General features: G+C 33.8%; 1 protein-coding gene across 9 annotated transcripts in view; it reads left to right on the forward strand.

The window, feature by feature from the left end:
• The window catches only part of EML5 (EMAP like 5), a 155,562-nt gene that overhangs the window by 99,706 nt on the left and 29,864 nt on the right, over positions 1-25,992 (forward strand). For 6 of the 9 annotated variants that reach the window (XR_004423288.1, XM_033109198.1, XM_033109200.1 and 3 more), the window contains exons 22-32: positions 1,734-1,886; positions 2,735-2,866; positions 3,746-3,834; positions 4,701-4,877; positions 7,051-7,252; positions 7,953-8,079; positions 11,050-11,064; positions 11,973-11,981; positions 19,615-19,693; positions 20,813-20,942; positions 23,844-23,942. Coding sequence is in view for 8 of the 9 variants with exons in the window: in XM_033109198.1 (XP_032965089.1) it covers positions 1,734-1,886; positions 2,735-2,866; positions 3,746-3,834; positions 4,701-4,877; positions 7,051-7,252; positions 7,953-8,079; positions 11,050-11,064; positions 11,973-11,981; positions 19,615-19,693; positions 20,813-20,942; positions 23,844-23,942 (1,212 nt within the window). In the remaining variant the exon portion in view is untranslated. The remainder of the gene's footprint in view (positions 1-1,733; positions 1,887-2,734; positions 2,867-3,745; positions 3,835-4,700; positions 4,878-7,050; positions 7,253-7,952; positions 8,080-11,049; positions 11,065-11,972; positions 11,982-19,614; positions 19,694-20,812; positions 20,943-23,843; positions 23,943-25,992) is intronic. The other 3 variants (XM_033109199.1, XM_033109201.1, XM_033109203.1) reach the window with 1 other exon arrangement.

Genomic DNA, 25,992 nt, shown 5'->3' on the forward strand with positions numbered 1-25,992 from the left:
AAACCACTTCCAAATCCTATCTTTAATGGTCCGTGTCCTGTGACCAATTCTGTATCAGTCAAGAGACAGAAACTACCCCAGTAATTTGAACAGAGAAAATTTAACATGAAGAAGTGTTAACTAAGAAAAGGTCGTTAACTACTAAAAGGGGTAGAAGAGGATTCTAAAGGGTATAGATATAGCAGCTGCAGAAGAAAGTAGCTGCCACCCATAGGGCTAGTGGACAGCGAACAAGGAATGAACTTAGAGGGTGGGCCCTTCCCCTCTTGCCCTCTTCCCCCAGGCTGAGATTCAGATCTCTTTGGAGAGGGTACTGTAGGAGCCCCAGGAACATACAACCTGCCAGTGGAAAAGAAACTCGCCAAAGGGCTGATCTGCAGTGGTGGCAGAGGAACTCCCCATCCGTACCCCAACCCCACCCTGCCCCATCATCAAAAGTCCCTTCCTTCTGCTTTGGCCTTACAGGGGCCCTATGCCACTTTCTACTGGCCAAAATCAAGTCGCTGGCAAAAGAAAAATGTCTACAGTGTCCAGCTTCAGTATCACATAGAAATTGAAAAAGGGGTGGATTTGGAGCTGAGGGGCAATAAATTAATACCAAGCTCTTATCCAGTTTCTTGGCTGTAACTGCTATCTGTATGCTACTACTTCCCATATTTATATCTCTAGCCTATTCTCCCTGGAGCTCCAGGGAAACATTAATATTCAAACTGACTGCTTGATGTCTTCACTTGAATTTCTCATGGACATCCTTAACTTAATGGGTACAAAACCAAACACTTATATCCCCCTAGTTTTTCCCATTTCAGTAAATGGCATCACTATTCAAACAAAAATACAGCCTTGACTTTTATCTTTTTCTCTTACTCTGCTCCCAGTTCATCAAAGTGTTGCCAGTTCTATCTCCAAAATACATCTAAATCCTGCCATTTCTCATCACCTCCACTGCTGCCAGCCTGCTCCAGGTCATCGTCATCTCTTGACTCTTAAATCTCAGAAATCATATCGTAGATTTCTTCATTATCAATGTATGTTTGATAATTAAATGACTACTTGTTCTTACTTCATTCTGTAACAGCTGTACCCATCTCTCCCTCTCCAAATATTATGCAAGACACAAAAGCCTTAGAGTTTTTGAATATGCCTGCTGCATCCCTTGCTATCAGGGTAAGCCCATTTTTTGCGTTTGCTAACGCAGCATTAGCCCTTGATTTTTAAAATCAATGTTAACATCATTATTTCTTCATATGAGGTTTTGAAACGTATAGATAGATTTTCCTAGCTTACACTAATAATTGACTAGTTTCAGATATTTTTTTAATTTGAAAGGACTTTTATAAAGATGGCTTTATTTCTTAAACTTCTGATTCATTAGATAGAAACTACAAAGGTAGCAGCCCACTCCCTCAAAAAAATTTCCACATACGTCGTTGGCTTTTTATGTTAGTTAAAAATCTCTCCTTTTTTATCAACTTAATTTCTTTTAAGGTAAATATCAGTACTCACTTTCGTTACATTCAGAAGAGGGAATGGTTTGTATTAATTACTGCTTAGCCTTCAATACCAGTAATTTCAATAGAAAGCTTCATTATCTAGATCCATTGACTTCTTTATAATATTGGTTTGAGGTCATAATAAATATAGGAATCCTCTTTGAAATTAAAGGTTCTTTAAGCACACACTTTTTTTTGGTCAAAGAAAACCTCCTGACACATGCTGTCTTTCTCTTTTAGGCGGACGATGCTGCTGTTTCTCTCCTGATGGTAAAGCTTTAGCTGTGGGTCTCAGTGATGGAGGTTTCTTAATGGCAAATGCAGATACTCTAGAGGATCTTGTATCTTTTCACCACAGAAAAGATATTATTTCAGATATCCGATTCTCACCAGGTAAGAGTCCACTAAAATCACATTTGATTATTAACTTGGATCTGGCAATGAGTAAATGTATCATTGTGCAGTTTTTATTAACTGTTATTTTATCTTAGAATTTTTACTTTTTTGATTAGAAAAGTCAGTATAGTGAGAGATAAAAGCCCTGTATTAGATCAGTGGCAAAATATCTTCAAGTGCCAATTCTGTCACTAAATTTTCTGTATAACTTGGGCCAAGGATCTTCTCTGAGTTTTATGTTACATTTGTAACGTAAAATGGATTGGATGGACTGTCTTCATTATACTCTTAATGCTTTTGAAGTTACATTAATTGTTTCATCAATTTCCATGTATTCATTATCTATAATAAAACCTACTGTAATGTAGGAATTAACTAATGTCAATGCAAAATTTACCTGTGTTGGTTTACTTCCATTTTTTCTAAATGTAAAGGATTTTTATATTTTTGGTTAAATGCTAAATGTATCAAAATTATGTTGTATATAATTTTTGACATTTGCTTTCCACCGAACCACTCACTAAACTAAAAAATACTTCATTTTGGGGTGGCCCGTTAGCTCAGTTGGTTAAAGTGTGGTGCTAATAACACCAAGGCTGCTGGGTCAATCCCCGCTGAACCACTGTGAGCTGCGCCCTCCTTAAAAAAAAAAAAAATTAATTTTGTTAATTATAATATGCTTGAAAAATCTGTCAACCCTCTGCCATTTGACACATATCTTGTTGTAACTTACAAAACACCTAAGAGTTCCTCCAAAAAAATATGAAGAAAATTAACTCCAGTTGTATAGGGCAAAAAATATTCCTAAATGTAGAAAATGTCAATCAAATATGTTTCTGTTACAGGTTCTGGGAAATATCTTGCAGTAGCATCCCATGACAGCTTTGTAGATATATACAATGTAATGAGTAGTAAAAGAGTAGGAATATGCAAAGGCGCTACGAGTTATATAACCCATATCGATTGGGATATTAGAGGTAAGAATTTGAATTACTTACTGTTTGGTAAAGTTTCATTTGACTTAGGATAGCTATTTTAGGAAACAAAAAGTGATTCAACAGAGATTGTTTTCAAAATTATTTTCTACTTCATTTCACATCTGAAGATGAATGCTATGAGTTTAGACTTTTCATTAGTTCTAGTATAATTCACATGATAGTATAGTAACTGATAAATTCTTTAATTTACTGTAAAGTAATTTAAGTATTATACAAAATTTTTTTTAATCATTTGTCCTGGTTTTTGTCAGATAAGCTTGACATAAATAGTAACTGAAAATTTTGGAAAATAGATATGTTAGTGAGGATTTTAAAGTCATTTCACCATCATTTGATATAAAATACATTCCCTAAAAATAGTCATAATTGTATAACATACAGAATTTAATGAGTGTCTTTGATTTTTTTAGAGAATGCATGACGTATGACAGTGTTTAATAAGTTTGCATTATGCTAAATATTTTAAATGCTCCATTTTTAAGGATTGTTTCATGTATTCATCTATATAAATCTAGTAAATTAAAGTTTCTCAAAATATAGTTAAACAAAATATACTTACTTTAAAAAAATAGTCCCAAAATTTGTTTCTAAGGGTTTTTTTATATGCATAATAACAGAAATAATTTGTGTGTGTATGAGTATACAAAAACTAAACCACTTATTATATGGAGATTAAGAAAATCAAATGCTCTTAATCTGTGTTGACTGCAGAGGAAGGTTGTAAAATTATATTAAATTGTTTTTTTCTGTAATTTCATGTTTTCATGTTATGCCTAGAATGATCTCTATTTTAAGATTATAAAATACTAAAATTATAGGATTATATATGTAAATATATATATTTAACTTCTTTTTAAGGAAAGCTTTTACAGGTCAACACTGGTGCTAAAGAACAGTTATTCTTTGAGGCTCCCAGAGGGAAAAGACAAAACATCCCCAGTGTGGAGGTAGGAAGATAGTAGTGCTTGTAATGTTGATATGACTAAAAGTGGTTAGAAAACTTGCCTACCTTCCATAATTTAGTTACACATGAAGCCTGTTCTCCGATTATTCAAATCATGGATATTCTTTTTGTGAGTTTATTTTATTGGATCAGACTGCACAGATGGATAAAGGAAGAGATATGCTGTATTAAGATTAGGAATATGTCACTTTGTTGTCTAGCTATGCTCTACTTTTCTCAAAGGGCAAGAATATGCAATAGCAAATAAAAGACAAGACATGTAAGGTTGGAGTACTGCATAGCTGCCAAATATTTTGGAACCCATATGCCTGAAATGCTTGTTAGAAAATTCCTGTTTAAAGAAAAAGAAAAGAAAAAATATGTTCAGTTTTTGTGCCTGACAGTATTAGCAAAAATTTTTGACATGATATGGCTGAGGAAGAGCGGCTAAACAAATGTAACATGAAAGTGGCTTAATAAGGAAGGGACTGTAAATAAAAGTTCTTAATTTCCAGTAATGATTAATTGGAAAACATGCTGGTAATGTATTAGTAGAAATTTAGATGTGAAATGTAAGAATAAGTTTCTTGATTATTCAAAGAGCAGAAATAGGCTTATTTCTTATCACTGTATGTTCAGCATCTAAAATACACATTGTATCTATAATAAGTACATCTTGAATAATGTTAGAAATTTTCTGCAGGAACTAGTAGACTTGGGAAGCTACAAAACCAAGGCAACTAATAACCTTTTTATTAAATTTTTAATTTTACTTGAGACACGTGTAATTACAAAGAAAAATATTCAGATTTGGTTGTTAATTTTAGGTTTAGATATTACAAACTTATAGCATTTTTGTTTCCATTTTAGGTAGAAAAAATTGTTTGGGCATCATGCACAAGTGTACTTGGTTTATGCTGTGAGGGAATTTGGCCAGTAATTGGAGAAGTCACAGATGTAACTGCCTCATGCCTCACCAGCAACAAAATGATTCTAGCGACTGGGGATGATTTGGGATTTGTGAAGTTATTTAGATATCCTGCTAAAGTATGTGTTTTTCTTGACCTCTCCTAGTAGTTATAATAATAAAAATGGTTAAAGTAATGCTCTTTCATAGCATTTCGTTGTAATATGAATGTTACATAGGTAATATGTAATGTTGTGATATGAAAGTTGCAGAATTATGTTTCCTATTTTTTTCCCATTTTTTTCTTTACATTTTTCTTTTTTTTTATTTATTGGGGTGACAATTATTAGTAAAATTACATAGATTTCAGGTGTACAATTCTGTATTACCTCATCTATAAATCCCATTGTGTGTTCACCATCCCAGAGTCAGTTCTCCTTCCATCACCATATATTTGATCCCCCTTACCCTCATCTCCCACCCCCCACCCCCCTTACCCTCTGGTAACCACTAAACGTTTCCTATTTTTGATATCAGATTTATGGCTTTTATCTAGAAGAAGTATTGTAATTTATGATTCCATGCTTTAAGTTATATATTATATTGTACAATGCTTCTCAATATTGAATAATGTAAATACCCCTTTTAGAGGAAATACTCCTTTTATCCCTAATATTAACTTAAATAATTTTAGTATTATTTTGAATAAATATACCATATACTGTATATAGCTTTAAAGTTTAATATGTTTTCACCAATTAAATACAAAATACTATAAGTACAATGCCAACAAAATTTTAAAAAACAACATTGATTTCATGTGATGAATGATGTTATTTTGCTAAAACCAAACTGTACAGATTCTTTGGAGTACTAGATGCATAGGCATGTACTGTGTGATGACTCAGTTCCCTTACTGCTTTCCTCTACTCAAACTACCGGGGAATATTTGGCTTTCACTTAGCACAAAAATAAAATTCATGTATCAAATCCAGATGCATTTATTTCTTGTCATAAATTTAGATATATATTATGATTTGGCACCAACATGAGCATAAACATAAATTTGAAATAGGGCACTAAAATCATATATGATATTCAGTTCATGATGATCTTAAGTAATTGCTCATATTACTGTTTTTAGAGCATCATTGAAATGAAAACACAGGTTTAAAAATTCTCATAGAGAACTCAGGTGCCCAGGAAAATATTCCATAGGTTCCTGTTTTAGATACACTTAAGTGGTAGAACTTTAGTTGATAAGAATGTGTTCCAATATTGATCAGAAACTTCACTTCCAGCATTCCAGATGTTATAGATGCCCTAAGAATATGTTCCTTCTTCACCTCACTGTAGCAAGAACCACAAAATCTTAGGAAACTACGTTCTTGCAGTGTTTTGTTGACAGATCTCCCTCTTATTTCAGCTAACTTTTACTGAGAGTCTTTATTTCCAGAGAATTCACTGATTTAGCTAGCATTATATTTTGTATATTTAAGACATTTATTATTTTAACATCCTTGAAAAGATGTCCATCTAAAACCTGCTTATGATAACATTAATCTGAAATTTACTTCTGTAAGTTGGTAATGCTAGTGTTCTAGATTTAACAGTTGCCAGTATCTATAACTTGGATTTTTCTTGGTATTTAAAAGAAAAATACATTCCCATGTCTGGTGCTTATAAACAAAAAACAGTAATGAATTAAGATAAAAGATATTTACATGAGTATGTACCAAAATGTTTGATAATTACTTCTGTTAATATGGCCATGCTGTATATAGGTATTTATATTCTGACTTTGTAAGTTATTGTGTCTATTTCTGACAATAATAAGTCTGCATAGTCATTATTTTTAATAGATATGTGCTATTCCATAGATATACACTGTAATTAATTAGTATTACTCTTATAAACATTTAAGATATTTAAAGTTTTTCACTGCTATAAGTAAAAACTGGTAAATTTTTTTTGCACACGTAGCATGTTTTAGCATAGATCTCTAGAAGGGGGATTGGTGAATCAAAGGTCAACATTTTTATGCTTTAAATGCAGAAAAGCAAGTTGATCTTTTAAAAAATGCCCATGGTACTAGAACTGTGTGAAACTAGTATTTGTATCCTGTCCTCACCACCTTTGGAATTGTTATTTTTTTATTCTAGTGAATTTCAGTATTTTCTCATTTTTTAAAAGAGTTTCAGTTCTTAATTTCTAATCATATATTAAGAAGGAAATTCAAAATTATAACAGAAAGTTTTCAAGTAATGAAATTTCTCAGAAAAACTATTTGAATTTCCTTTTTTCTACCTTTAGGGAAAATTTGGAAAGTTTAAGAAGTATGTGGCTCATAGTACACATGTCACAAATGTTCGCTGGACTTATGATGACAGCATGTTGGTTACCTTAGGAGGTGCAGATATGTCTTTAATGGTTTGGACAAATGAAATGGAGGGCTATCGTGAAAAAAGGACTTGTGATAGTGAAGAATCTGATACAGATTCTGAAGAAGATGGGGGTATGTCATTTTACAATATCTTATTTTAATTAAAACAAAAAATTAGTATTATTGATTTAAACTGCAGAAGTTGAAACAAGTAATAATAATGTTTGAATAATTGTGGTTTTAGTCTATTTGGTCTCTTTAACACTAAAATTGGTTTTGTCACTTAAGAATAACAGACTGTCATGTTTTGAAGACTTAGATATTTATCTACAAATGTAATATAAGCATATTTAAATAAGTACTGTTAAAATAAATTTATAGTATCTAATCTCATATTTTAAAATAATTTTGACTTTTCATAATATACCAGTAATACCAGCTCATCATAGAAAAATTAGAAAATACATTTTATAGTAAAAAATGAACACAGCATCCATAATTTGACCACTCAGAGGCAACCTCTGTTAACATTTTGAGGTATATTAATAAGGGTATGTGCATTTATATACATAGTATATTTTTAACAAAAATGATATCATATTGAACTTTTTTGTAGCCTGCTATGATCACTTCGTAATACTTTGAAAACATTGTTACATATTATTAAAAATTCTTCTACATCATTTTTACTGGCTGTATGTTACTTCATAATTTGGCTACAATACAGTTTAATTTACTTCACATCGTTGAACATCCTTATATCCAAATTATAAGATCGTAATTGGTCTCTTCAGTTATCACTTAGAGAATAATTCTTGTATTTTAATGGTAGGCTATGACAGTGATGTTACAAGGGAGAATGAAATCACTTACACCATCAGAGCCTTATCAACAAATATTCGTCCAATGTTTGGGATCAAGCCTCATTTACAACAAAAAGAACCCTCAATTGATGAGAGGTAACAATCAAGTTTAAAATTAGATGAAGAAAAGATATTGATATTAAAATCTGAATGTATTGTTTAACTGAATGAATTTTTGCAAAAGCTAAGTAACAGTGGTACTCTCGCATTATACAATCCTTAGCACATCTTAGAAAACATGTTTGTCCTTAAATATTTTGTGGTTGTGACACTGTCTTTTGCATGTAGGTTTAGGAATGATGCTATATTTTAAGTCTGTATGATTAAAGGAATCTTATTTGCTAACTTTTATAAATATATGCGATGAGGTTGGAGAGATAATAAAAAATTGAATGTAATACCAAGTACTTTTTAGGAAGCACATGGGCAGAGATGTGATTAAATTTTGAAAAGGGCTTTTTAGCCATGTGCCTTTCATCAAGAATAGAAAATCATTATTTTAAAATTTTCCAAAAAGGCAAGCTGAAGTATAGCTTGTCTCAAATTGGAATTATTGGTCTTTGTCTAGAATCAGCAAATCAAAAATAAGGACATGTACACAGCAATTTTATGAAGAGAGTTAGCTTTTTAATAAAGTCTCTGAGCTAGATGATAGATCAAGGGAGAAATTGTAACCTGATGCTCTTAAGATCGTTAGGTAACACAGGAAACAGTAAAGAGGCAAATGGATCAGTGAATGGCATGGATTTCAGAAGCAAAGAGGTTTTAAGAAATAATAAAGGAAAAATTATCCAAAAACAGCAGTGAGGAAAATAGAGGGAGTGGGAGGTGAAAACAACAGTAACCTCTTCTGTAGAAAGCTATGATGAGGAAAACTTTATTATGAGAAGTTAGTAAGAATATTTGAGGGGAGAGTTAAAAAAAGGGAATGCATTCGCATTGAACAGAATTTGTGGAAAATTCATGTGAACGTATAGTTGGTGAGGGTAGAGAGCTAAATTAGAGCATTGGAGCTCAGCTAGATAGAAATGATATCACAGGAAAGCATTGGCAGAGGAATTTGAGTTTGCACCTATTAGTTTACTATTCAGTGGAAATGTTGAAATTGGAAGGATGAGATGCACAATAGTGATGAGGGGAAGGGCCAACTAGAGCGTCCGTTGAACTGAATACCCCAAAGTTCCCAGGGAAGTTCTGGGTGGAATGTTGAGGTGGTGATGCCTCCACAAGTCCTCTTTCAGGTGCCCCACTTGCAGATGGTGTGCCTCAGAGAATAGCAGTGGAGACTCACGTTATAAGAAGTGGGTAGAGAGAGGGTGGTCATCAGTGTTGTCCTCACATATAAAGATATATGAGTTAGAGATGTAGTAAGTTAGAGATGTTTTGAGAAAGCTGACCATGCCATCATCTAAATACTTGCACAGGATTCAATATTGAAGTAACTTGGTAGGAGGCAGTATCATATCATGCAAAGGGCATGGTTTTTGGATTCAGACAAATGGATTAAGATATTCCTTTTTATGGGACGGCCGATTAGCTCAATTGGTTACAGAATGTGGTGCTCTTAACAACAAGGTTGCAGGGTCAATCCCCACATGGGCCACTGTGAGCTGTGCCCTCCACAACTAGATTGAAACAACTACTTGACTTGGAGCTGATGGGTCCTGAAAAAACACATTTAAATAAATAAAAGTTGTTTTTTTTTAAAGTTCCAAAAATTATTCATCTTTATCATTTACCAGTTGTGTGACCTTGAAAAACTATTCGTTTTCTCTGAGCCTCAGTTTCCTTCGCAGTAAAATGATAATGATAATCTCTAATTTGCGGAGTATTTTAAGGCTTAAATGAAATAATGTATATAAAGAATTTGGATAGTAACTGGTCTTCACCAATGATACCTTCCCTTAGAATGAAATACAGAGTAGGCTGAAGAGAAGCCCTGGTTAATACTGAAACACTTTCTGAAATTAAATACTCACAGAGTAATGAACACTACCCATCTACTTATTAATTAAAGTACTATGGTTAAATATGCAAATGTGGGTGTTCCTAATTAGAATTTTTGCAATATAGTGCTTAATATTACTTAAAGGAAATTATACCTCACAGGTCATGAAAAATGAATAGTGCATTACGGGGAGGAAGGAACTCTAGACATTCCTATAAATCTTTTTCATGTATTGTATTGGTTTTTAAAAGAAAATTATTATCATTTATCAAATAAATTAAGTATGTCAGAAAATGTGACCTAATTTTAATCTGTAGGTCATCATTCATGGTAAAACACTAAAATTTTCTGCCTCATTGTTGAAGTGACCCAAGTTCTCACAGATAGAAATATTTTACTGCTCATGAAGAATGGTTGACATTGTCAAATTATAATCTTTGCTGTTAGCTTGCATTTTTTACAGCTAACTTTTTAAAATTTAGTTTTGTAATTATTTTGCACATTGTTCTCAAATTATTTTATGATTTAACTCTACTAAATTCTTCTGAAAATGCTGAGGCAGAAGCGAGTAATGTGAGTCATAGTTAGGAGTCTTCATTTTCATAAATGAAAAAATTAAGGGAAATAAAAATGAAGAGATAATTTATTTTTACCAACTGAATATATTTGTGAGGAGAAAAATTGTTCTGTATAACTAATTGTTTTCATATTTTAAATAAAATATTGCCATCAAATATGAAACAAAACACTTTATATAAACAGTTAAATGCTTATCAAATATCTTATCTACTTAAAAGAATAATGTTTCTGATGACTATTTGATAACTACTTTACTTGGTTGATATTTTTATGGGGTCTTTTTTCCTAAATCACTTTAATAATTTTATTTTTCTGTAAATATTTGTGAAGCAAATCTTATGTATGTAGTTTATTGTCAATCAAATTTCCAATATTTTTTAATCAAAATATTAAAACCAATGAGACACAAAATTAGGCATTTTTGTATTTCTTTAGAATTCTGTTGTCATGTTGCATTTATTCTGTTTACTAAATTGCTACATTTTATTCATCATCAATTTTCATGTATGTTTGCTTTTTTCTTCTTGCTCCTTTTGAAGGCAGGGGGTAGTAAGGTAAGTATTTTATTAAAGAAAATACTCAAAAATTTACTCATTTGTTTTGGTCTTTATAGTATTGTAAGTTATTGATTTTTTTTTCCCCTATAAAACTTTAAACTACATTTGTTAAGAAAGAATAATAAAATGAAATAGGACAAATCCTACAAAAGAGTTGCACTTTGTAGGTACAATATGTGGATGTTGTTATGAGGATTTTATTATGATCATTGGTTTTACAGATGATTTGTCACAAACTCCCATGCGCAAGATAGTTTTAGTTTTTCCTTAAGTTTCAGAGGCTCATAAAAACAAACTGTTAACCATACATTTTTGTCAGTGAAAAAACTCTCAGTTTGTTAACCGGTTAGCTTCATTTAATGCATGTTTAATATATTCATTAATTTAAAAATATTAACATAGGGCAGTGATGGTATTTGTATGTTTAATACAATGATATGTGTAAGAAAGGATTCTTTGGAGTACTTTTATAGCTACTTTTAGTGAGAAGAAAATGTCTTCAGTTTCTGAGAACAATGTGGAAAAGGCTAGTCTATTTTAGAAGTAAAAATAAAAAAAGTTATCATTAGGAAAATGCTGGAGGATAAGAATGAAAAAAGTAGATTTGAGGCAAAATTGTGCAGAAACTCAAATATTAGGCAGAAAAAGAAGAATGTTTATAACATAGAACATCTTGAATTCTCACTTTTCTTTTCTACCTTCTTCTGATTTCCCAGCCATTAATGGAATAACTTAAGCCTTTTCCTATGGGCAGTAATAAATAAAAACAGTAGGCCTTTAATATATGCAATATCATTTATCTGCATTAAACTTGTAAAAGTATTTTATTACAGGAAGTATTTTACTGGTGTTTTAAATTCAAATTTGTATTGTAATCTTTTCCCTTTTTTTCTGCTGCTGAAAAGAGGTTCCAGGTAATCCTCTTTCTTTGCTATGCTTTATGAGGCCTAATTTTGTATTTTTATCTTCTTTTATATTTCCCATTAATGAGCTATGTTACTTGGTGTTCTTTACCTCTATTCACAGTTCTTCACATTTTACTCCTTTGAACTGAATATTCCTGAAATGAATAGCATCTTAATTATTGGATTTATATTACATAAGTTACTGCTTTTCTAAAAGTATGCATTTAATTTGTATAATTTTACAAGTTGTGTAATTTTAAGCAATAATATATCATTTATGAATTATCTCTATAAAAATTAAAATATATTTAACTGTTACACAGGATTGTATAGATAAAAATGACCTGTTTCTTAAAAATGTCAGACAATAAGATTGAATAAAGTTCCACAAAATGACTTGGAAGAAGAGCCAAAGTATTCTACCTACACCTATGGAAAGCAAAGGAAAGACCTCTTCCTACCAACCTGTTGCAGAACCCACTCCTGTAGATGCCAAGGAAGAAAAATAATAATTCACTAATTGCCATGAATAACCAAGGAAACAAGGCAGCTCAGAATGAAAATGTAAAGTCTCCAGAAAATGAACTTAAAGACATGGAAATATGTGACTTAAAGGACAGAGAATTCAAGATTACAGTTCTGAAAAAACTCAATGAGATGCAAGAAAACACAGACAGGCAGTTTAATGAACTCAGAAACAAAAGCAAAGAACAAAATGAACATTTTTACCAAAGAGACTGAAATTTTAAAAAAGAACCAAATAGAATTTCTGGAGATTAAGAACTCAATAAAAGAAAGGAAGAATGAAATAGCCAGCTTAGGTAATAGAGCTGACCAGATGGAGGAAAGATTCAGTGACATTGAAGACAGAAATCTGGACATGACACAGATCGAAGAAGAGAGAGACTTGAGAAATGAAAGAACTCTACATAAATAAAAGAAATGAAAGAACATCTACAAGAGTTTTCTGACTCCATCAGAAAGAGTATTATAAGGATAATAGGCATACCAGAAATAGAAGAAAGAAAGAAGGGAACAGAGAGTATGTTCAAACAAATAATCGACGAGCACTTCCCAAACTTGTGGGAAGAACTGGACCCTTGAATTCAAGAAGCAAATAGAACACCTAATTACCTCATTCCTAACAGGCCTTCTCCAAGGCACATTGTATTGAAGCTGTCAAAAATTAATGACAAAGAAAGAATCCTCAAAGCAGCCAGGGAAAAAAAGAGAGTAATCTACAACGGAAAGCCCATTAAGTTATCATCAGTTTTTTCAGCAGAAACTCTACAAGCCAGGAGGGAAAAGACTCAAATGTTCAAACTATTGAAAAAGAGAAATTATGAGCCAAGAATAATATATCCAGCAAAGATATCCTTTAGATATGAAGGAGGAATAAAGATCTTTCCAGACATACAGAAGCTGAGGGAATTTTCTAACACACGACCTGCACTACAAGAAATACTGAAGGAGGCTATTCGACCTGAAAAGAAAAAAGCAAAAGAATACAAAACCATGAGTAGTATTACACACAGACAGAAGCATGAAATGGCAACCCCTGCACCAAATAAGACACTATATACTTATAACATACAGGGTAGAGAAGGAAAAAAAAACAAAGAAAAAGAGGAAAAAGACAACTTGCTATTGCAGCGCAGGAATCAACTCACAGCATAAATAGGGATAATTTGTGACCAAAAACCAAAAGTGGGGAGAGTAAAGGTCTGAACTGGCATAAGGGAATTGAGAAAGTTAGCATGCTGAAGAAAATGGAATACTCTAAATATGAAACTTTCTTTTACATAAACTTAATAGTAACCACTCAGAAAAAAATCAAGAACTGAAATATATAACATAATAAAAGAAGAAACAGAAGGAAAAATCATAGGATACCACCACACTGAAATAATAGACAGCAACAAAAAGGCAAAGAAACAATGGAGACACAGTCCTACAGAAAACCAAAGATAGAATGATAGGAAATCCTCACATATCAGTAATCACCCTAAATGTAAATGGACCGAACTCACCAACAAAAAGGCACAGAGTAGCAGATTGGATCAAAAAACTAAACCCAACCTTATGCTGCCTCCAAGAGACACATCTCAGCTACAAGGACAAATACGGACTCAAAGTGAGAGGGTGATATCAGTACGTGCGTTTTTTCTGGATACCATTTGCTTGACACTCCAAGAAAATGGTATCCAGAAAAAAGCACGTACTGATATCAGAGGAAACAGACTTCAGGATAAAAAAGGTAACAAGAGACAAAGATGGACATTTCATAATGATAAAAGGGACTATACAACAACAAGACATAACATTTATCAATATTTATGCCCTCAATCAGGGAGCACCAGATTATACCATGCAACTAACAGAACTAAAGGGAGAAATTGACCAAAATACAATTGTAGTTGGGGACCTAAATACCTCATTGACAGCTATGGATAGATCATCCAAACAGAAAATAAATAAATAAATATCAGCCCTAAATGACACATTAGATGAAATGGACCTAGTTGACATTTATAGAGCACTTCATCCTAGAACATCATACTATACACTTTTTTCTAGTGTCCATGGAACATTCTCAAGGATAGACCATATATTGGGACACAAAACTAGCCTCAGCAAATTTATGAAGATGGAAATCATACCAAGCATATTCTCTGATCACAGGCTTTGAAATAGGATATCAACTGCAAAAAAGAAAGCAGGAAAAAACCACAAATATGTGGAAATTAAACAACATACTTTTAAAGAATGACCAGGTCAAAGAAGAAATAAGAGAGAACAAAAGATACATAGAAACAAATGAGAATGAAAATACATTCTACCAAAATTGTGTGGATGCAGTGAAAACAGTTTTAAGAGGGAAATTTATATCATTACAGGCCTATCTCAAGAAAGAAGAAGAATTCCGTATAAATAACCTCACGTTACACCTTAAAGAACTAGAAAAAGAAGAACAAATGAAACCCAAGGTCAGTAGAAGAAAGGAAATAATAAAAATCAGAACAGAACTAAATGAAATAGAGAACAAATAGACAACAGAAACAATTAATGTGACAAAGAACTGGTTCTTTGAAAAGATTAATAAAATTGACAAACCCTTGGCTAGACTCACTAAGATAAAAAGAGAAAAGACACTAATAAAATCAGAAATGAAAGAGGGGAAGTTATCACGGATGCCACAGAAATACAAGAGATCATCCAAGAATACTATGAAAAACTATATGCCACCAAATTCAATAACCTAGAAGAAATGGACAAGTTCTTAGAAACATATAGCCTTCCTAGGCTGAATCACAAAGAATTGGAAAATCTAAATAGACTGATCACCAGTAAGGAAAGTGAATCAGTCATCAGAACACTTCCCAAAAGCAAAAGTCCGGGACCAGGTGGCTTCACTAGTGAATTCTACCAAACCTTCAAAGAGGATCTAATACCTGTCCTACTCAAAGTTTTCCAAAAAACTGAAGAAGAGGCAATACTCCCTAACTCATTTTATGAGGCCAACATTACCCTGATACCAAAACCTAGTAAGGATAACACAAAAAAAGAAAATTACAGACCAATATCTCTGATGAATACAGATGCAGAAAGCCTAAACAAAATTCTACCAAATCGAATGGAATAATGCATTAAAAAGATTATTCATCACGACCAAGTGAGGTTCATCCCAGGGGTACGAGGATGGTTCAATTTATGCAAATCCATCAATGTGATACATCACATAAACAAAATAAAGGACAAATCATATGATTATATCAATAGATGCAGAAAAAGCATTTGACAAGATACAACATGTTTATAATTAAGACACTCAATAAAATACGTATAGAAGCAAAATACCTTAACATAATCAAGGCCATATATGACAAATCCTCAGCTAATATCATAATTAACAGTGAAAAACTGAAGCCCTTTGCTCTACGTTGAGGAACACGACAGGGCTGTCTCCTATCCCTTCTGCTTTTCAACACAGTGTTGGAAGTCCTAGCCAGAGCCATCAGTCAAGAGAAAGAAATAAAAGGCATCCAAATTGGGAATGAAGAAGTTAAATTGTCATTTTTTGCAGATGGCATGATGCTATATATACCATGTTTCACCGAAAATAAGACCTAACCAGAAAATAAGTCCTAGCGTGAGTTTTCAGGATAACATCTCCTGAACATAAGCCCTAATGTGTCTTTTGGAACAAGCCATCATATAAGACCTGGTCTAATTTTCGGGGAAACATGGTAGAAAACCTTAAAGAATCTACCAAAAAGCTATTAGAAACAATAAACGAATAGTAAACGAACAGTGAAGTTGCCAGCTACAAAATTAACGTACAAAAGTCCATTGCATTCCTATATACTAACAATGAAATCTCAGAAAAAGAAATTAAAAAAGCAATTCCTTTTGCAATTGCAACAAAAAGAATAAAATACCTAGGGATAAACTTGACCAAAGATGAGAAAGACCTGTATACTGAAAACTATGACATTTTTAAAAGAAATTGAAGAAGACACAAAGAAATGGAAAGACATTCCGTGCTCATGGATTGGAAGAATCAGCATAGTTAACATGGCCATATTAACCAAAGCAATGTACAGATTTAATGCAATCCCCATCAAAATCTCAATGGCATTTTTTAAAGAAATAGAACAAACAATCATCAGATTTATGTGGAACCACAAAAGACACAGAATAGCCAAAGCAAGCCTAAGAAAAAAGAACAATGCTAGAGGTATCACACTCCCTGACTTCAACTTGTACTACAGGGCAACAATAATCAAAACAGCATGGTATTGGCAGAAAAAGAGACACACAGACCAATGGAATAGAATTGAGAACCAAGAAATAACCCACATAAATATGGACAGATAATTTTTGACAAAGAAGCCAAAAACATACAATGGAGAAAAGACAGCCTCTTCAATAAATGGTGCTGGGAGAATTGGAAAGCCATGTGCAAAAGAATGAACTAGGTTGCCATCTGTCACCATGTACCAAAATTAACTCAAAATGGATCAAACACCTAAACATAAGACCTGAAACAATAAACTGCATAGGAGAAAGCATAAACTTATGGACCTTGGGTTCAAAGAGCATTTTATGAATTTGACTCCAAAGTCATGGGATGTAAAAGCTCAAATAAATGAATGGGACTATATCAAACTAAAAACCTTCTGCACAGCAAAAGAAACCATCAGTAAAATAAAGAGGCAACCAACCGAATGGGAGATTTTTGCAAACAACGCCTCCGATATGGGGCTAATCTCCAAAATATACAAGGAACTCATACAACTTAACTACAAAAAGACAAACTACCCAATTGAAAAATGGGCAGAGGACCTGAATGAAGAGACATTTCTCCAAAGAGGACATACAAATGGCAAATAGACATATGAAAAAATGCTCAACATCACTAATTATCAGAGAAATGCAAATAAAAACTACAATGAGGTATCACCTCACCCCAGTTAGAATGGCTATCATCAACAAGACAAATAGTAACAAGTGTTGGAGAGGCTGTGGAGAAAAAGGAACCCTCATACACTGTTGGTGGGAATGCAGACTGGTGCAGCCGCTATGGAAGGCAGTGTGGAGGTTCCTCAAAAAATTAATAGAATTACCATATGACCCAGCAATCCCTCTCCTGGGTATCTACCCAAAAAATCTGAAAACATTTATCCATAAAGAAATATGTGCTCCCATGTTCATTGCAACTTTATTTATGGTGGTCAAGACATGGAAACAACCAGTGTCCTTCCATAGATGAATGGATAAGAAGTTGTGGTATATATACACAATAGAATACTCTTCTGCCATAAGAAAAGATGAAATAGGACCATTTGCGACAATATAGATGGATCTTGAGATTATAATGCTAAGTGAAATAAATCAGACAGAAAAAGTGGAGAACCATATGATTTCACTGATATGTATAGCACATAAAACTGGAAACAACAAAAGAACAAGACAAACAAATGAAGAAACAAACTCATAGACACAGACAATAGTTTAGTGATTACCATAGGGTAAGGGGGGGTGGTACATGAGGGTAAAGGGAATCAAATATATGGTGATGGAAAGAGAACTGACTCTGGGTGATGAACACACAGTGTGATATATAGATAATGTATTACAGAATTGTACACCTGAAATCTGTGTAACTTTACTAACAATTGTCACTCCAGTAAACTTTAATTAAAAAAAAAAAGAAAGAAAGAAAAGCCAAGGCTGCTATCATTCTCTAAAATGGTCGTAGGAGAAATATTTTTGTGTTAAATATTATAAATTCAGTTATATTTATTATTTATAGACTTTCAAAAAAGTATATGATAAAGGTTTGAAACCAAAGCTTTTGTAATAATTTGAGAAGTTCTTTGTGTAAGTCTTGTAAGTGCATTTCATTTTTATGCCACCAATTAGTCATGCTTATATACTTCCATATGCTGCTTCATACTACATATGAAAATACACGTCTTTTATAGTACATATTCAAGATATAGTACTTCATTTTCTTTTTTATATAGAAACAACTTGACAATCATTTTGAAAATGCAAATATATTGTTATGCCTTTATTTTTATCAACTTATCATTGTTGGGATTTTTTCACAGGAAAGTTAATTTGTATCATTTCCAGATTTAGTTGTTACAGATTGAATATTAGCTTAAAATTTGGAGGGGGGAGTTGAGACATGATTGATTTAGATTCAGTGTTCAGGTTATTAAACATTCGAATAATGGTTATCTGAGTTAAAACTAAATGATGAGGACGTTTAAAAATATTAAGGAAAGGGTTTTAGGGAAGAGCCTCCACATTTAGATGATTCAAATGGAGAATGTTACACATCTAATGGGACATTATAAATAGATCCTGAATTAGTAGTGGAAAAGGAGAAAAGGGGGCTAGATTTGAGAGCTTCTATGTAAGTAAAGTTGACAAATGTTTAATAAATAGTGATGACAAGGGAAGAAAAGGAGTTGGAAGCAACAGTAATAGTGATCACCTTTTATCGAACGTTATATGGTTTACAGTTCTTTGTAACTGTACAACGTCTTGCTTGACTAACTGACGGTGATGCCATAACTACGCTAGGGACTTCGGAAGAAGAGAAGGTAAATGGCATGGAGGGGCAGTTGATGAGTGCAAATTTGAACTCAGACATGATTTTTGTTGCCAACAGTATAGAAAGTTTATAGAAATATTTTCAAAATTCAGGTCAAGAAAAATGTATTGAGTACCTGCTCTACGCATGGTACTGGGAAAGAGATGCTTTGGAGCAGCAATCCAGGCTTTGTTGATAATGCACCCCATAATCAAAAGGAAGGAAGCTTTTGAGTATGTAAAACTAACCTTTGTATTTTTTTATAAACAGTTTGCTCTTATACTATTATAGTATTTACATTATGAAATACATGCCAAAGCAATTTAAAAATGAATAGGTCTCACATTTTCTTTCCACCTGTGTGCTTTAGAAAATATCAGAATACAGAGGGCACACAGTCTAGTGAGCAACACAGATTAGGTCCATTTTTATGAAGATGTGTCAGACATGTGTCTGCAGGGCAGGTGAGGGAGCCTCAGTGAAGGAGCCTGTGACAGACAGGTGCCTTTCCTCATTCCCACTTCCCTGTTTCAGGCCTCCCGTGAGCAGGGCCCCGCCACAGCCGGAGAAACTCCAGACAAACAATGTTGGCAAGAAAAAGAGACCCATAGAGGTGAGGAAAATCCATTCTCTAGTCTTAACTTGTACTTTAAAATGTATTCAGAGTTCATTGCATTTCTTTTTTGTAAAATACCCAAGTCTTGTCGTTGGTTTTTATGAAAATAAACATTGAATAATGTTTTTTGTTTGGTAAAAATTGATTGCTTAACTGTCAAGTCTGAGTTTTAAATTGATATCCTCTGTTTCTTTTCATCTTATCAGTTGTTCTTTTTAGTTGTGCATGAATAATATCCTGAATTGAACTGTATCTCAGAGACCTTCTAAATGTAAATATATGTGAATGCTTTATGGCTTATGGAAGCACAAGCACCTTGGCAATGTTTTATGTTTAGTGGTTTGAATTTATAAATTAAAGATTTAATACTTATACCAAATCAGGAACTTTTACCCCATGCAATGTACTCATTTGAGGGTTCAATGAAGGCTCTGCTTCCACCAAAGAAACCTTCCACAGTAATTGAGTAAGACGGAAAGGTCTCCAGGCATTTCATCATCCCAGTATCAGTAGCAGCGAGCAAACTTTTCTAAATCAGGTCAAAAACAAAGTGTTAAGGCTGTGAGAGGGTGATTGTTATACTTCCTACCCCACTCAGCCTCACAAGGTAAAAAATGGTGGACACTTCAGTCGCACAATTATCTGCTAGAACTTCAGCATGAGTTATCAGAGATGGTATGCTTCATTTTGTGCACTGGTGTCAATGTGTCTTTTGGATCCTTAAAAGTCCATCACTTGGACATCATTTGTACTGAGTCATGTATGCAGATCAGGTATTTTAACTAATAGTGAACACCAATGGAAATGTTCTTTTGGGCACAAAGTATCCCTATGTTTATTTTAACACATGAAATCTTAAAAACTAAAATTCTTGGAATCAGATGACCTTGTGATTCTCTTTATTTTTATAACTTTATGTAGACAAGTATGGAATGTGTGTTTCAGCCAACCAAAACAGGTTATATAGAGAACTGTGTCTAGCTTAATTTTGTGTTTGCAGTTTGAAAAATCAAAAATGCATCCTCCATTTTAACTTAGGATCCCACTACTGTAACAACAAAAAAAGGTGAACATTTAGATATGAGGAATTGTATAATGGTTTTATCATTGTTATAGGACCTTGTGTTGGAGCTTGTTATTGGCTATCGAGGCAGAGACTGTAGGAATAATGCTCACTATTTAAATGATGGTGATGATATAATTTATCATACTGCATCCATTGGGATTCTGCACAATGTTGCCACAGGTAGGACACCCTGATTCTCCATCCCTTCCTTTTTTTAATTTAGGAGTTTTTATTTAGCATCTTAAAATTCTTTGTTAAAAATATAATTAAAATGGATGAGCCCAGAATATAAATTTTTCATACTGTAGAACTTTCTAGTAATATTTCATATAAGCAAATTTACAGTCTTAACAGAATTTAACACAACAGAAGAGAATTTCATAATGCAAAGTGCTCATAGGTCTCTATTAGAAGTGAAGGTTTATTGTATGTTGAAAGCATGTTTTATAGTGAAACCGTTTGTAACTTTCTTCTATTTCCCCATAACCTTAACATGACAACGGATGGTTTGGATGGTTGTGTTTGATATTAGTTAGTGACTGAAACTAGCATGTTGGGTGAGTTGATTGCTCGAGGGTGGGACTGCGGTGGTGGTGGTCTTAGCGAGGCTTTGGAAAACTGAGGAAGGTAGCAATGAAAGCTGCTTGCCTGTGGCTCTGCTGATGATACCTTGTTTGATACAGTCAGGTGAGAAAATATTCCTTGATGTTTATATAACTGATTGGATTGTTGGAAAAGTTCTCTTAGCATCATTTGACGACCAATGATGTAATAATCGTGACATTCACTATTTAATTATAAATTCTGTTTTATTACAAAAAATTGTAAACTTCAGAAATTGTGAAAGTTGGAAGTAAAAATAGAGATTATCTAGGCCAAACCTTTCTGGCTTTTTCTTCTGATCGTTTCACACTGAATAGGTAAAGAGTGGATTATATGAGTCATGGTCTCCCACTCCTGGTAAGTATTAATCATTCTGTTTGGATTTCCTGAAGAAAAGGAATCCAGCCAAGATCACTCAGAAATCATTGTCAATTTTCAACTTAATAATCAGGATCATTTAAAAAATACCACTTAAAAAGAAAATCCTCTTAAGTGAGGCTTCATGTACTCTGCAAAGAAAATAGAGAAGAATGAGAAAAGATAAGCTAGAAAGGGATGGATGTATAAATACACTTTCATGTTTATACAGTCATGCACTGCTTAACGATGCGTATACCTTCTGAGACATGTCATTAGGTGATTTGTGGGAACATCCCAGAGGCCCTTACACAAACCCAGATGGCCTACTGCTCACCTAGGCTCTATGTTGTAACCTATTGGTTGCTCCTGGGCTACAAACCTGGACAGCAGGTTACTATACTGAATACTGTAGGCAGCTGTACCACAATAGTATCTATGTATCTAAACATAGAAAAGGTACAGTAAAGATACGGTGCAGAGGAGAAAACATGGGGCACCTGGGTAGGGCACTTACTGGGAATGGAGCTTGCGGGACTGGAAGTGGCCCTGGTGAGGCAGTGAGTGGTGAGTGAGTGTGAAGGCCCAGGACATGACACTGCTGTGGACTTTATAAACACAGTACACTTAGGGTGCACTAAATTGATAAAACAACATGAAATTAAATCAAGCACAAGATGAAAATGGTGCAATCAAGAAACGCAATAAACAGGAGCTATAGGAGGCTGCTGCTAGCATAACAGCATACTGTTTTACAGCAAACTTTTTTTAAGTAGAAAGAGTATGCTCTAAAAGAATAAAGAGCATGGTATAGTAAATATATAAACACTAAAATATTTATTGTTAATAGAAAGCATTGTGTACTGGACATAATGGCCTGTGCTGCACTTTTATGTGGCGGGCTGCACGGTAGGTTTGTTTACAAACCCGTATGTGATGCCTTACGCTGTGCTATTAGGACATCACTAGGCAATAGGAATTTTTCAGCTCATTATAATGTTACGGGACCACCTTCTTATGTACAGTCCGTCATTGACACAAACGTCGTTAATGCGGCATGTGACTGTCCTTGTAATTTTCTTATTTGTAATTAATCGCCTTTCTAATGATGGGGTGTAGAAAGAGAGGGCAGAGGGGAGACTAGGCACTGAGATTTGGCCTCTCGCCAGTCTGTGGATACATTGGTATGTTCACATTCCACAAGTCTTGATCTATTAGCTGATTTAATCTAATTAGCTAACAGCACATACAATTTGCATCTTTAACTGAACTCCCAGCCGTGGAAAATATGAAGCACATTTCACTTTGAGAAGTGTTAAGTACTAGTAAATCTGTGAAATGTTATTGTTAAATTGTTTCATTTTGTTTTGCTTTTTGGAGGACCTAGTCTTGCCGGCCCTCTATACTCTGGCTCCAGCCTGCCATCCTGACATCATTCCCGCTTCTCTGTTTAACTCGCACGAGCCTGCCTTTGTTACCTGCTGCACAGCCACAGTCTCTGCGAAGGTCTCTTCATTATCACAACTACTAGATAAATCACATTACTTCTTTAATCACATTCTTCAGTACCTCCCACTGACAACAGAATACATATGAAATTGAATAGGCTGGCATTCGAAATCCTCTATAATTCTAGTTCCAGTGTTTCTCACTTTTCTTCTTCATGACCCTACACTTAAGCCCAATGAACCATTTGTATGCATACCCAATACTTCCCTGCCTTTGTATTTTTGCTTAAAGTCCTCCTCTACCTGGAATGCCTTTCCCCACCCACCCTCACATTTACAGAATCTACCGTGTCAGTATAGGAGTACATAAGCCCATGATAAGAAGAATTTTTCCTGCGGTGAAGTCCCATCTCGTTTTGATCTTTAACTGTCTCATGGCATTTGCTATCTTCAGCTTTGTATCACATTGGTTTATGCCTTTCAGGGCTCTATCCCTTTAAAAGCTTCTGAGTTATTTTTCCATCCTTATGATGATGTGTCCATGTGAAGTGCTCAAAAAATATGTTAAATAAGCAAGTAAGTTAAACAAAGCAGCTTATTACTCTGGATAAGTGCATTTGGCTGTTATACCTTAACATTTTCAAATTTAATTCTCAAATTCTTTCTTTTATAGGGACTCAGAGTTTTTATCAGGAACATAACGATGATATTCTGTGCCTCACTGTAAATCAGCACCCCAAATTTATCAACATAGTGGCAACGGGCCAAGTAGGTATGTTTCTATGCTGTAAAAAGAAGCAGTTTAATGTAATTTTCTTGTTCAAATTAATTCAGTATCCTAGGGAAAAATTAACATATATTTGTGTATTGTTCAAAATGTATTTGCACATAAAACACACAGCCATTTTTACCATACTATTTGCTTCTACGTACCTTTCTCTCACTTTGGTTATCTGAGTTGGTTCAGACAGGTCAGGATTAAGAATAAGCTATTAAATGGTGATTGAAAGAGTTGGGCTTAGTCCTTAGCAGACATTTCTGATCAGCAAATGGTTTAATAGTGTATAGAGCAGAAAGGAAGAAGTTGAGGAGGACATGGTAAAATAAGGGAGCCGCGAAATAACTAGACCGAAGGGGAAGGACATCTGCGTCAGGAGGGTTAAGCTAGAAGGAGAGAGAAGCCACGTCTGTCCCATGTTGGTAAAGCCTCTTTCTCTGCCTCTGTCTTTTCTTGGAATGGATCTAATTTACCACCTGCTTTGAAATCACCTGTAGTGCTGCCTTTTTTAACTCTACAGAAAACCTAAACAAAGGCCATTACTCTACAGGCAACATGAAGAGAGCATAGCAGGTCTATCGAAGGACTTATCTACTAATCAGGGGTCACTGCGAACATCACAGAGTATTAGGTAATAGATTTGATCAGTTAGATAGGCACAACTCTGGGAGAGTTTCTAAAAGAGATAATATGATAATTTATGCTTTTAATATCTTCATTTTCATACGTAAACCGATCAGTTAGGTAATTTTCTGTGCGTTGCTTACTTCTACAGTTATGCAACAAAGAACCTTGTATTCTTCCTTTCTGTAGTTTTCTACTTTTAAAAAGAAGGTAGACCCATACTTCACCCATTATATACAAAATATTCTCATCCTTTGAGTATAAATACATAGGTCTAGCCTTTCTGTGTGCTAAGTTTTTTGAAATTGAAGTCTTTCATTCGGCATGAGGAATGAGAAACCATGTTATTACCGTTTTACTGATGAAAGTGCCTCTTGGCATATACTTACTTTTTAATTGCTCAGTTAATTTTTATTGAGTAAATTGATTTAGTTAACAAAATTATTGAGCACCTACCATGTGCAAGGTATTGTTCTAGGTGCTGGGGATACAGCACCTTACAGAAAAACCCCACATCTCTATTTTAATGGAATTTACATTCTGTGAATAAAATTCTAGAAGGTGTGGTTCTTTTATTTCCCAACTTCGTACCTTCTCCTTTTCTTTCCCCTTCTCTCCCTCTGTTAAGCATCTATTAACAGACATATTAGTGCTGTAGTTTTCTCTTTTGATTAACAAATGTGGTCACAAATTAATCTTTCATGAAATTTGACTGTTCTCCAGTTCTTTTTCTATTTTCAAACTGAGATATAATTGACACATAACTATACAGATGGTGCCAAAAAAATGTATACACATTTTAAGAAAGGAAAAAACTGTATTAAAATCGTAATACTCAATAATACCGATAAAAAAAGATGAATATAAGTCATATGTATACATTTTTTTGGCACCCCCGCTATTACTTTTCAGGTATACAACATAATGATCCTCTATTTGTACTTCTATTTGAAAGGCAACACTGTAGGGAATGTGGAATGGCTAATTATCTACCCCCTCTCCTTCCAAGTCAAGGCAGTCCAGGGGTGAATTTTAGATCCTGTTTGCCTTGCCCTACTTGCACCCTGCCATAAAACAGTAAACATTCTTTGCTAATGACTAATTAAGTGTAAGATATTTCCTGAGAAGACCAAAGAGTGAGGGACTTTTTCTCTTCTGAACCTAAAGAGAATTGAATCAGTAGTTACTTTGCCTGCCAAGCTTGTTTAATACCTGCAAAGCACAAAACACTGCCTAACACTGGTTCTCTCTTTTAAAAATCATATGTTAATAGATCATAGAAGAATTGAAATATTTGCTTTTGTAGTTTTTTTTGGCCAGTTACATTCAAATTTTTCTTTTTATCTTGGCTAGAATTTACGAATCTCAGGGCCAAATACATCATTTTACCCAGTCTGTCATTAGATATTTGAATCTCCTC

Source organism: Rhinolophus ferrumequinum, chromosome 6 (genome assembly GCF_004115265.2).
Source record: "Rhinolophus ferrumequinum isolate MPI-CBG mRhiFer1 chromosome 6, mRhiFer1_v1.p, whole genome shotgun sequence".
NCBI lineage: Eukaryota > Metazoa > Chordata > Mammalia > Chiroptera > Rhinolophidae > Rhinolophus > Rhinolophus ferrumequinum.